This window comes from Mirounga angustirostris, unplaced genomic scaffold, assembly GCF_029215605.1.
Source record: "Mirounga angustirostris isolate CCGP_5_RB_7025 unplaced genomic scaffold, mMirAng1.0.hap1 SCAF_5, whole genome shotgun sequence".
Classification (NCBI taxonomy): domain Eukaryota; kingdom Metazoa; phylum Chordata; class Mammalia; order Carnivora; family Phocidae; genus Mirounga; species Mirounga angustirostris.
Genome location: NW_026991713.1, coordinates 100,378,073 through 100,391,433, shown reverse-complemented (window position 1 = coordinate 100,391,433; position 13,361 = coordinate 100,378,073). Strand labels below are relative to the sequence as shown.

The following is a 13,361-nucleotide window of genomic DNA, read 5'->3' as shown; positions in this document are numbered from 1 at the left end:
GTTGAGTGGAGAGAGTGGGCCGGTTCCAGGGGCGGAGGGATCTGAGCTCTGTGTCAGAGGTTGGTGGCGGGGTGGCCAGAGAAACTGCCAGATTCACTGAAACAAGAGCAGTAGGAGGAACATAGGGAGGGGGGCTGGTCCCATGAACCACCTGGCTGGTCAACTCCTGGAAAATGGGGGCTCCACAGGAAGTTCTTGGGACTGGGAATGATGGGGACTGCCAGGCTGTAAGGTCAGAGGGTCAGGGGGACTAGGGTGAAAGGGCATCTCTCCCCATCTGGTCCCTAGCTGATGCCCAGCCCCCCTTGTCCTCAACAGAGCATTGCATGGACTTTCTGAACCGCTCGGGAGCCCGCACAGCAACCCCCTCTGAGAACTTCACCTCACCTGTCATGGAATTCTGGGAGTAGGTGCTGGGCTTGGATGCCACGTGCCAGGGGCCCCAAGCAGGAAATTTGGATGTCTGAGGCCTGGGACTTGGAGTGCGAGTTTAAGCCTTTCTGTGCACGCTCTCCAGTGCTTACCCACCTCCCCCCACCTGGCACATCACTGGGACCTGGGGGAACACTCACAACTACCCATACTTGTCCACTGACACACTCCCAATGACCCCGAGTCCACCTGTGTCCAGCCAGACTCACACATTTTCCCATGTCGACTTGCGTCCTTGCACCCATCCGCACCCCCAGGCACCCACCTACATACACCTTCACACCTACCGACACGTGTGCCGTGTTCGCTGGTGCATGGCACATGGGCAAATGGTCCGCCCCAGCTCAGCAGAACAGATGGTGCACATCACCCCCAGCTCCGTGTTCAGTGATGTTATGTTAGTAGCTTGAAATTGGCCAAAGTGAGCATATTGGTACTGCAGAAATTGGCAAACCCTGTATTCACACCTCTGCCCTTCCACATGACTACGCCTTACATCTGCCCGTGTCCACACGTGTCCACCTTCGTTCTTACAAAGGTCTGCCTGTACCCTCATGCTTACCCAAAACCCACACGTATTTACCAGCACCCACATGTGTCTACCCTACACCCTCATACGTGTATGCCCTCATGTCACCCCAAACCCACACATCCACCAACACTTATGCATACACATTTCCACCACTCCCTGCATTCTTTAGATACTAAAACATATTCAGCCCCCCTGTTTGATACCCATGTACTTGTGCATCAACCTGCCTATGTAAGTATCTACTCTCCATCTGCTCATCCATACATTACTTACCACCCTCACTCTCTCTTTCTCTATCTCTCTCTGCACAACAGAGAAAGCTGGATGGTTAGAAAGACAAAGATACCTATGGGATTACGTGATTTGGTCTTCTAACAGCAGGGGCATACAGACCACAGGTGGGAACATGGCGTGGCCATGGGGGGCTGCAGTGGGATGGGGAGGGGAAGCCTGGAACATGAGATCTGTGGGGTCAGCTCTAAGAATCAAGAGACTTGAAGACAAACGTCAAGTTGTCCCCTTTCGCCATTCACCTGTTTTGTTTTGTTTTTTTTCCATCCTCAGGAGACGTGTTTTGGGCATCACCTCAGGCATCCATGAGCTAGGAGCCCTGCGCTGGGAGCTGGCCCTGTGCCTCCTGCTGGCATGGGTCATCTGCTACTTCTGCATCTGGAAGGGGGTCAAGACCACAGGCAAGGTGAGGTGTTCTGGCTCCTGGTAAGCTCTCTGTGGCCCCCAGAAGCCATGGGGACGCTCACAGTGTAAGAAGGAGGTAGTGTAAGGGAGAGGCAAGGTGAGAACAGGGGAAACAGTAGGAAGAGTTTAGCTCAGTACAAGGAAAGACTTTCTCTTTCAATATGACTGTAAAAAACCTGTTTACATAAGTAACATACAGATCAAAATAAGAAACACGGAAGTCCCCCTAATCACTGTACCAGCCAGCATGGTAGATTTGGATCTACTAATCCCCATTAATGTCTTGATATTGCTTTCTAGTTTCCTTTATAGGTGTGTTTGCGTGTATCTGTATCTATCATGTCTGTACATGACACAATTAGGATCATACACTTTTACAGCTCGCTTTTTGTAGTATGGTATGAACCAGCAAACAGAACTGTCTTTGAAGTGGTGAGTTTCCAATAATCAAAAGGGTTCAGGCCAAGAATGGACAACAGTGGCTTATTGTACATGTAGAGAGTTCAGATTTGAGCCATTATTTCCAACCCAGGGAATCTGAGGTTGATGATTCATGCTTTTTAAAGCCAGGAATAGACAGGATACTTACCGTTCTGATTAGCCTGTTCTGGGGGCAGCCTCCCCCTTCCCAGGATTGTTGTAATAATAATAAAACTAGTAACAGTGATAATAACACAGATATTGCTGTCACCTCCGGTAAGGAGCTAAGCTTGCTCAGGGAGCAGAGTGGACCCCTCAGAGTGTCTCCATATCCCAGAGGTCAGGCCACAGCTGCCCCTCCAGACTTAAGCCTGGAAAAGTAGTTTAAGTTTTGCCACAGGTCACTCTGCAGATCTGCTCCGCCTCTGTCACCAGGACCCACCCTCGCCAGGGGGCAAAGGGAGAACAGCCAGGATGAGGGATTCCAGGAGACCAGATTCTGGATTTTAAAATAGTCTTTGAACTATTATGGCTGGAAGCTCGTGCCCCTCCCCGTCCTTCCTCCCTCCTTGCCCTGCTGATGTGTATCTCATACTCTACCTGCCTCGAAGCCCGAGACCCGCTAAAATGTGTAAAGGAAGGTGTGGAGAGTTGCAGGTGCTCAGCCCCTCTCGGCGTCTCTAAGGAGGTGTCTGACGCTGAGCTGGGTGTCACTCTTGCTGCCTGAGGAGGGCTGACAGGAGGACGGCCATAGGCTCCCTGGCACCTCCTGGCGGCTGTGTCCCCAGCAGGGGTGACCTGAGCCTGTTTCCCTCCAGGTTGTTTATTTCACAGCCACGTTTCCCTACCTGATGCTGATCATCCTCTTGATCCGAGGCATCACCCTTCCTGGAGCCTATGAGGGCATCATCTATTACCTGAAGCCAGATTTGCTTCGCCTCAAGGACCCCCAGGTAGGAGCTGTGCTGGGGACCAGTTCCCCGCTGTCTCCCACCCAAAACCACAGCTGTACTTTTGAAAATCTCTGGTTGCTTTTCTCTTGGTATAAAGGCAATATATCTGGCGCCTGGGTGGCTCAGTCGTTAAGCGTCTGCCTTTGGCTCAGGTCACGATCCCAGGATCCTGGGATTGAGTCCTTCATTGGGCTCCCTGCTCTGTAGGGAGCCTGCTTCTCCCTCTTCCTCGGCTGCTCCCCCTGTTTGTGCTCTCTCTCTGTCAAATAAATAAAATCTTTAAAAAAAGAATAAAGGCAATGTATCCCCACTAGAAAACAATTAAAGATCTCTTGTAATCAGCTATATCTCTATGAGCATTTTAGTAGATTTCCTTCCAACTCTTTTTTTCTAGTTGGTGTGTGTGTGTGTCTGTGTTTTAACATAGTTGAGATAATTATATAGATATGTATCTTTTTTCATTTAAATTATATTGTAAGCATTTTCCATGTTATTAAATTCATTTGTAAATGTCATTTTAAACACTTGCATATAATATCCATTCAGTCACTCATTCACCCAAAATGTACTGAGGACCAGTTAAGGGCCAGGTAGTGCTCTAAGGACAGAGTGGGCAGTGCGCACGATAGACCAGGCTCCGTGTCCTCTGAGCACTCACACGCGGGGCAGGTGTCATCAATCTGCTCTTATTCTTGGACATTCAGGTCAGGCACTTTTTTTTTATGATCATATATATAGCTGCAATCGACACCTTGTGTTTAAATCTTGGACCACATCTCTGATTATTTTCTGACAATAGTCAGACTTGGAATCACTAAGTCCAAGAATATGTGCGTTTAAGTGTCTTGAAATGTCCTGGCTTCAGAGAAATATAGATTTTTCTCCACCAGTATTGGAACGTACCCTTTTTTTCTCCGGGGCCCATGAGAGATTCCATAATAATTCATTTTAACCTTTGATCTACAATAATTTGAGAGATCAAAATAGTATCATTTTATTGTTTTAATTAATTTATTTTTTACTACTGCGAGGTGGGACATTTCCACACAGATTTACTTTGCATTTTTATTTCCTCCTCTAGGACTTGTCTGAGCACATTCTTTGCCCCACCCCCCCTTCCCCAAGGAGTCTTAGGTTTTTTTCTTTATATTCTAATGAAGTGGCTCTTGGACCCAGTCTTGGCTGCCTGAGGCCCTCAGTGCTTTGGAGTGAGCCTGGAGCTCTCAGTTCTGCCCTGCCTTATCTGGGCACTGCCCCTCCACCCAAGAAATCCAAGTATGTGGGGTCTCCTGAGTGCCCCCAGAGCCACATTTAAATGGGCCTGCCTGTGAAGTGACATGTGAGTGGAGGGTGGCGAGTGAGTGACTCCTGAGGGCACACCCAGGGGCCAGCAGGGTCTGAGGGGCCACGGCCAGCTGCCCCACCCCCACCCCCTGCCACTTTCTTGGGGTCTCATGTAGGTGTGGATGGACGCGGGCACCCAGATCTTCTTCTCCTTCGCCATCTGCCAGGGGTGCCTGACCGCCCTGGGCAGCTACAACAAGTACCACAACAACTGCTACAGGTGATCGGCGGAATGGGGTGCCGGGGACCCTGGGGTGGCGGGGCTGGTCTTCCTGGAGTGTCGCCAGGGAATCGAAGCTTCAGTTCCCAGACTGAATTTCTTTCTTCCCTCTTTTTCTCCCTCCCCACCTTCCAATGATCCTCGATCTTGCTCCCTCCCCCATTCTCTCTTCCATCCCTCTCCTCCCGAATCTTTCTTTCGCTTCCCTTTTCCCTCCCCGCTCCCCAATGACTGACTTTGGATCTCTCCTCCCCTGAGGGATTTCTTCCTCTCTTTTCCCTTGGCTCCTCCGCCTCCCCGCCCCCACAGGGACTGCATCGCCCTCTGCTTCCTCAACAGTGCCACCAGCTTCGCAGCCGGGTTCGTGGTCTTCTCCATCCTGGGCTTCATGGCCCAGGAGCAGGGGTTGCCCATCTCCGAAGTGGCCGAGTCCGGTAGGTACCACTTTGCTGTCTGGGCCCTGATGGGAGAACACAGATCCCTCCACCAGGGTCCCAGGAAGGAGTCCCAGGAGCTGGCTGATGGGAAACTTTTTAGCCTCTGTGGGCCCTGCTTGGCACAGAGGAGGGCCTCCTGAACCATGGGTGGTGGGGAGGGAGCGGGGACTGAGGGTAGGTGGGCAGACCCACAGCTGCAAGCACGAATGGATGCACAAACCAGCTCCCCAGAACCAGAAGAGCCAAGTGATGGATGAAACTACCCTCCCTTCTTGCACCACTCCTCCACACACACACTCACACTCTCTCTCACACACACACTCATGCACACTCACACAGTGCCTTGGGAGAAGGCTCTTTCCTGAGGGCAGTGAGAGCAGGAGGGAACTCTCCTGACAGTGCCTTGTGCCTGGCAGGTCCTGGTCTGGCCTTCATCGCCTTCCCCAAGGCTGTGACAATGATGCCCTTATCGCAGCTGTGGTCCTGTCTTTTCTTCATCATGCTCATCTTCCTAGGGCTGGACAGCCAGGTTTGTCACCCGCCCACCCCACTGCACCCCTCCCTGCCCTGGCGACCCTCTTGCCAGCTTCTGCGTTTCTGGCCATTACCTTCCCTCCATCTCCTTTCCCACTGACCATACATTCCAGATCCCCCTCCGCTTTCGGGGCTTGTCCTTGCAGTTGATTGGGTGACCCCTCGTCTCAAGACCAACCTATTCTGTGAGGGGGCCACCTGCCTTTTCCCCCCAGGCCTGACCCTTCCCCATACAGGGACACCCCCCTCCCAGATGGCCCTCCAGCCTCCTTCCAGCATTCAGCTCAAGCTGCTCAGCCCTGCCCCCCAGCCTTGGGGACAGAACATGTCTCCCCCTCCAGCCCCCATGCTGGAACCCTCTGTTGTAGAGATGCGGCCAGGGCAGGGCTGGCCACCCCACGTCTGCCCTTGACCCCTGTGCTCCTGTGCGTCAGCATGGGTGAGTGGGGTGAGAGGCTGCCAGGGCAAAGGGCAAGCTGCACCTCTCACCCCAGCTCCCCTCCTGCCCGCAGTTTGTCTGTGTGGAGTGCCTGGTGACAGCCTCCGTGGACATGTTCCCCAGTCAGCTCCGGAAGAGTGGGCGGCGAGAGCTCCTCATCCTGGCCATTGCAGTCGTGTGCTATCTGATCGGGCTCTTCCTGGTTACGGAGGTGAGCAGAGGTGTGTGCCCCCACCCAGGTGAGGGAGCCAGGGGGCACACCTTCCTCATCGGCTCCTTGGTGGTGTTGACACAGGCTCTGCCCTCATCACAGCGAGGTTGTAGGGACCACACAGTAGAACCTTACCTGTGTTCAGTTAGCTCTTTTGGTGTCAGGTGACAGAAACCAAGTGCTAGCCAGCTTGAGTGGAAAAGGGAGTTTTTTGGGGCTAGGAAACTGAAAAGTCTAGAGATAATTGGTTTCAGGTATGGTTGGATCCAGCTGCTCTCCTGACATGGTCAGGAATGCCATTCTCAGCTAGATTGCCCTCCTGATAGTAAAGAACGCTGGTACAGCTTCAGGCTGACCTGCCGCCACCCCTCCAACCCCCAAGGAAAGAGAGGGACTGTCTCCCAAGAACACGGTGAGTGTCCAGCGCTGGCTCTGCTTCCAGCCTGGAGCAGGGAGAGGAGAACACTCAGAGTGAGGTGGTGCCAGGTTCTACGTTACGAGATAGGATGCTGGGCAGAAGAAACAGTGTATGTCCCACGGTTGCCAAGGTCTTTGAAGCTGTCGGAAGTTGTTGTCCTGAGGTCAGATGAAGGGCCTGGGGGCAGGGGTAGGCAAGGCCAACTCCCTTTAGTTGCAAGGAGTGACTTCCCACGGGCTGGGCAGGATGGGGGCCCAGCTGGGTGTTTGCACTCTCGCTGCGGAGCGTGTCCCCTGCGCACCCTGGCCAAGGCCCTGCCTAGCTCCACTGACTTCTCCGCAGGGCGGGATGTATATCTTCCAGCTGTTTGATTATTACGCTTCCAGTGGCATATGCCTGCTCTTCCTGGCCATGTTTGAAGTGCTCTGCATCAGCTGGGTGTACGGTAAGTGGAGGGAGGAGAGGGAGGAGGAGCCTCTGCCCCGCCCTCCCCAGAAGGCCGTGATCTGCCCAGGAGGAGAGATGGGCTGTGCCGGCCCTCTGGTTTCTATAGGTCTTTGTATTGCTGCCCTGGGACGTTCATCATCCATCGCTGAGAACCCGGGCATTTCTCATTATCGCAGATAGAGCTGGGTTAAGGTAGTTTCTACAAAACTGATTTCCCGCAATAGTGAGAGGAATTAGAAACAACAGGGAACGGTTTTCTTGATACAGAAGCTGCCGGAAGCCCTTTGCCAGTGGGAATCCTAGCCAGGGCCACTTTGTCTGAGCATCCCCACATCCCCACATTCCCTTTCTAGGTTATCACCCAGACTTTGCTTGAATACTTCCCTGAACAGGAAACTCATTCCCCTGTTTTTGAGGTAGTTTTTCTTGTGGCTGTTATGCATTCCTTTCTTCTGCGGAAGTGAATTCTGCCTTCCTTTGACTTCCACCACCAGCCCCCCTCAGTGCTGGGGTGACTAGCCAGTCCTGATGACAGTAGGGGGGGATCCTTTATGCATTGAGTCAATGCACTGCTGAATGCCAAGCAACCTGCTGACTGTGGCATACATAATCTCGCAGCTCACACAGCAGCCCTTTGCAGGGGGAGGCGAGGCTCAGAGAGGTAGGTCTCTTGCCTGAGCTCACACAGCTAGTACGTGGAGGAAGCATCGTCATACCCAGGACCCTCGGGCTCCACCGCACCAAGTTGGGGGAACGCATTGTCAATGTAACAAGGCTCGGGGCAGAGAGGATGGGGGTGCCATTGTAGTGTGCATGAGTAGGAAAGCCGCGAGTAGGAAGGTTTTTATTTTGCTACCCTAAGCCTTCCTGTCTGGTGTCCTCCCTCTCCCTGGACATGTCTCCTCTCTTCTCACCTCAAGCATCTGATGTCTTTCTGATTTTCCTCTGCTGCTTCTCAGAACTTGCTCCCAAAGAGGATCTGATAAACTCCATCACAGTGAGTTCTAAAGAGCTGAGGAACTGTAATAGTTTACACCCTCCCAGCAGTATCTGGTTGTTAGCTGGGGGAGAAATTTGCAAGTCAAAGGAATGACTCCCTAATGGGGGCATTTCCTGCACACTGGTGATCAGTGGGAAGTTATTTCTTTGCTGAGGAAGGGCCAGAGAGGCCCTCCAAGGGTCTTTCCCGATCGGTAGCTCTCTCCTCCTTAGAGGACTGGGTGGGCCTGGATCTGGAGCAAACAAGGACAGTAAACAAAACCAGTCAGTGTTTCTACAAACACAGATCAAGCCTCTTGCCGTGCTTTCCTGACAATGCAGAGTGGTTCCTCCAGAGTCTAGACTGTTGTTCCCTTCCCAGTGGCTTTCTGGCCCTATGTGAGTTTAGCGTTTTAAGCTAGCACAGTGGGACCCTTGCTGTTTTGCTGTTTTGACTTGAGACCGAATTCATCTCTGCGGCATAGATAAATGAGCATTTGCTAGCCATTGTGCCATTTTAGGCCCACACCCTCCTCTGTGGTTAGGATTTAGGGTCTTCATCCCTAGACAAGGGGACGAAGGATTGCACCGAGAAGTTGGGTGACTCTCTCCAGGGCTCCCAGCTTTTTGGTGGCAGTCCCTTCTCCCTCCTCGCTCCCTGCCTTGTGGCTGGGGTGCCAGGGACCCATCTCATTCACGTGCCTTGATCCAGTTTCCCCTCACAGGGTGGGGGGAAGAGGGCAAAGCCAGGTGAGTCCTCCCCAAATACCCACAAGCTCTCTCCTTCCTCCTGTTCTCGCATTTTTCTCCCACCGCACCTGGGCAGGGGCAGATCGTTTCTATGACAACGTTGAGGACATGATTGGCTACAGGCCATGGCCCTTGGTGAAGATCTCCTGGCTCTTTCTGACCCCTGGACTTTGCCTGGTATGTGCCCACCCAGCTACCCTCCTGCCTCCAGAAGACTCGGGGACGGGGAACAGGATGCCCGAGTTCTGGGGCTGCTCCCTGCCTATCCAGTTACCTGGGGAGGCTGGTCCATTTCCCTTTCTAGGTTGGTTCTCCTGCCCTTCCTTTCGGGGGCTGTCTCCTTCCGCTGCCTCATTCCAGTTCCTGCTCCATTCCTTTCTTTCAGCACCTCCATCTGCTGCCCGACTTCCCAGTTAGTGGTCTCTTTCTGTCTGCCTGCTGAGGGCTCCTCCACCTTCCCTCCTTTCTTCAGAGCTCCTCCTGTCTCAGTCCTTGGGGGGGGGGGGGGGCATGCGTTGGCCCAGGGTTTGTAATGGCTTTTACTAGTCTACCTCAGTGATGCACCACAGTGCATTAACTTGTCCTCTGTCCCTGGATATTGAAGCAGGTGAAGAGAAGATTTCAAGGGCTCTCTGTCTCATCTGCATCCACCTCTCCCTCCTTCCAGGCCACCTTCCTCTTCTCCTTGAGCAAGTACACACCTCTCAAATACAACAACATCTACGTGTACCCTCCCTGGGGCTACTCCATCGGCTGGTTCTTGGCTCTCTCTTCCATGGTCTGCGTCCCACTCTTTATCATCATCACCCTTCTGAAGACCCAGGGTTCCTTCAAGAAGGTAGGGGCCAGAGCAAGTGATGCATGAAAGGGGGTTGCTGAGAGAGGTTGTAGGCAGGACACCATGGGTGGAGCCCAGCTCTGAGCGTGGGGCAACCCTTCGGTCTCATGGAATCTTTGAAGACTGGTCCAATGGTTTCATTTTCAGAAATCTTAAAAAGTCCTGGAGTCCTAGACCTTCAGAATCGGACTTCCAGCAGATCATGTGGGCAGGTTGACCAAGGGTAAACTGTCAGAGACTTAAGGAGGAAACTGAGTCACAACAAGAACTTAAAGGCACCCAAACACAGAGATTTAGAGAGCACAAATTCCTTGCTCCCAGGAAACTAATAACCAGCTATCATGGTTCATTTCATACACAAGCTCCTGGCTTCTTATCTTAATTCTGGGGAGCCACATGCAGAGGCTCCCTGTTTAGAATTTAAGACACGCCTTCCTGGAAGGGGATAGAACATGTCCTACGAAGACATTACACTTGTAAAAATCTAACAGGCCTATAAGTTACAGAAAAACCCAACCTGCAATAAGCAAATAGGCTTATTTTCTTTTTACATCGAGAAGGACCAGAGATGGATGCTGTTGGCATTTGGTTCAGCTGCTTAAAGAGGTCACTAGGGACCAAACTCTTCCTATATTTCTGCACCTCTGTCTGAGCATGTCTTCATCATCATGCTCACCACCTCATGGTCACAAGAAGGTTGTTGTGATTCCAGTCATCACATCTGCATTCAAGGCAAGAAGCAGGGGGAGGAGATGGTACCAATACCAGTAATAATAGTAGTACTACTACTCATATAATATAATAGGGACTTATTGATCACATTATAATAGTAATAGTAGGAAGAACCAAAATAAGCACTTATTGATCAACTTACCTTTGCCAGGCACTGTTCTCTGAGCTGTGTACTATTATTATCTTCGTTGTACAGATAGGGCACAGAGGGGTTAAATGGGTTGCCTACAATTGCACAGGTAGTTAGTAAGAGAGCAAGGACGGGAACCTGGCCAGTTCCTGGTCCTAGTCACCATAGTATTGTCTCTTCTCTCTTCTCAAAATATTTATTCCCGTATTCACTCAGATTCTACCGACCACCCCCATGTGCCTGGCCCTGACCTGGGCCCTGGGGTTACAAACAGGATGGAACATCTGTGCCTTTCTCACCAGTGGCACCCATTTGTTCCCTCTTGTCTCCACAGCGCCTGCGACAGCTCACCACCCCTGACCCCAGCCTGCCACAGCCCAAGAAACACCTGGATGGTGGTACCAGCCAGGATGGCGGGCCTTCTCCAGCAAGGGAGGGGCTAATAGTTGGGGAGAAGGAGACCCACTTGTAGGATGTGGGCAGCAGCCGGGTGGCTATGGGGCCAGGAACCTCTGTCAGGGCCACCACAGTGGACAGCCTTCGCCTCTGTCCCTCACCGCTGTCTGGCTGGGAACCTCTGTGATGTCCGTGGGCGCCCCCAGCCAGAGGCCAGGCCGCTCTCTCTCCTCAGCTGGGGCAGCTCCTTCTGGAGGGCGAGAGGCGGTCCCGCTGCAACACGCCATCCTGTTGGAACATACCTTCTTATTTATAAAGGAGGGTGGTCTTTTTTGAGTCCACCATCTGATTCTAACACATTACGCTGTGTGGGAGCTCCCACTGTAGGGGTGTTCCAGCTTCCTGTATTTGCGCGTTGGGAGGGTAGCGCTGACGGGAATACGTATCACACTTTGACTTGGAGAGCCTGATGGAACGCAACGTGTTGGAAGTGACAACTGAACACGCCACATTGGATTCTGGCATTCCATTAGAGGGGGTCCTTCCCTAGGCTTGGTGTTCTGGAGTCCATGGGGAAGGAATTAGAGAAACAAAAAGCCTTCACAAGCCATCATGGTCTTGAGTTTTCCTGGAGGCCTCTCAAGGTGTCCCTGGTTCCACACTCCTCCTGCAATATGTGTCCTCAACTCACAGAGCATTGGAATGGAAGGAACTTAGAGATGATCCCTAGACTGTTCTGTGCTTTCCTGTGCCTGAGGCAGACATTGCTAATTGATTACGGAGTCTTTCCCACCTCACAGTCCTTCCAAATACAGTGCTCCAGGAAGCTCCATTTGCCACCCTGCTTTTGTCCAGCCTCCTGACTTCATGGGTGAGGAAACTGAGGACCAAAGAGAAAGTGACTTTCTCACGTTCACATAGCTATGCCTAAAACCTGGTTTCCTTTTTTCAGGCCAGGGTTCTTCCCATGAAACCCTCCTGCCTTAGTTAACAAGCATGTATGGATCGCCTGCTACCCTGTGCTAGTCTTCTCTGCCTCGCCCTGTTCCTGTTTAGTCTGCTGTCTTGGGGTGGGAGGGAGAGGGTCTCCTCTGTAGAGTGCTGAGCAGCTTTCCCCACTTTGGCATCCCTACCTTGGCATTTCCTCTGCCAGCCCATACTCCTCTGACCAGATTTCCTTCTGGACCCTTTCGTTCTTGCCATTTTCCATCTCCTCTGCCTCCGGAGATTCCTCGGAGTGTGTGAAAGCCCGCTGGTCTCCCGCAGAGAGGGGGGCATTGCGTGTGGGATGCTCTCCTCTCCCCAGGTCGCCATAAAATGATGCCAGGTCCTCCCAAAGGCAAAAGAGGAGAAGGAGTAGGGGTGGGGGAGGGCCACTTCGGGACGGTGGCCTGGGGCAGGACGTGGGAGCTGGAAGAAGGGAAGCTGCCCGTATACACCTGTATATCTATAGATAGCCATCTGCAGTGATGCATGGATAGATGTCACCCAGAGTCACTGCCCAGTAGCCAGAGTAAAAATCTATGGTCCAGCCAGGGTGAGTTCCACCCTCAGAGCACCCAGCATCCTTCCCCGTGATCTGTCAGGGCTTCTCTGCTGGGCACAACCAGACATCCAGACCCCTGGGTTCTGCCTCCCTCAGACTGCTCTGCACATCTGTGCTCGCTTTGGTAGGACTAGCTAGTGGGTGGAAAAGGAGGTCCAGGAGAAAGGGATAGAGAAACTGCTTCCGCCAGGTTGACCCTGGGGGACCTGTGGCGCAGGTGTGCTGCTTTCTGCTGCCGCCTGGTGGCAGATGGGAGCAGAGCCGCCTTCCCCGGCCCGGCCTCAGCCTCTGGGGCTCTCACCCCTGCCCTCGCTGACTGGCTGGCTGAGCATTTCTTTCCTGTGCAAGCTCACGCCCTCTGGAAACGAAATACTTCCTATATCCACCCGTGGCCTCAGCAGGGCTCCCCAGTACGGTTGGCTTGTTTTGGGGGAGCCCAGCTGCAAGGGCATGGGGACTAAGGTCAGCCAGGCTCCTCAGCTCCCTGCCTCCTCCCCAGAGCGTGCTGTGCTTTTGAGCCTGGGCCCTTTCAGCCTGGACTGTGACGTTGTCTGTTGTAGGCGGTTGCCCTGTTCTGCACACTGAGGGGACACCAGCTCTCCCCAGCTCACTGGGCCCTGAGCCTCAGTCTTGATCTCTGAAGTTGCAGACACCATTGCCCTCCCCACATAAACTCACCAGGACTCTCAGCTGCTCCAGATCCCTTGGCTTTATGCTCACAGCCTGTCCAGCGGTGGGGAGGTGGGGCAGGGGGGGCTAAGGGGGCGGGTAGGGGCTGGGGGGCCTCTTCTGGAGGCAGTGTGTCTACAACCCTTCCTCTCTGACTGCCTTTTCCATCCTGGCACCCAGTATAGAGCCTCTGTGGTCCATGAGGGGACCAGAGAGGGAGCTGGGTGGGGCGGGTTGGG

The 13,361-nt window shown here is 53.0% G+C and overlaps 1 protein-coding gene across 1 annotated transcript in view; it reads left to right on the top strand.

Annotated features, from left to right (window-relative positions):
• SLC6A12 (solute carrier family 6 member 12) overlaps positions 1-13,179 on the top strand; it is a 27,844-nt gene extending 14,665 nt beyond the window's left edge. The window contains exons 6-16 of the mRNA XM_045874079.3: positions 319-406; positions 1,529-1,661; positions 2,899-3,033; positions 4,494-4,597; positions 4,907-5,031; positions 5,451-5,563; positions 6,081-6,218; positions 6,979-7,081; positions 8,888-8,988; positions 9,479-9,649; positions 10,846-13,179. Of these exons, the coding sequence (XP_045730035.1) occupies positions 319-406; positions 1,529-1,661; positions 2,899-3,033; positions 4,494-4,597; positions 4,907-5,031; positions 5,451-5,563; positions 6,081-6,218; positions 6,979-7,081; positions 8,888-8,988; positions 9,479-9,649; positions 10,846-10,983 (1,349 nt within the window). The 3' untranslated portion in view covers positions 10,984-13,179. The remainder of the gene's footprint in view (positions 1-318; positions 407-1,528; positions 1,662-2,898; positions 3,034-4,493; positions 4,598-4,906; positions 5,032-5,450; positions 5,564-6,080; positions 6,219-6,978; positions 7,082-8,887; positions 8,989-9,478; positions 9,650-10,845) is intronic.
• The last annotated feature ends 182 nt before the right edge of the window (positions 13,180-13,361 follow it).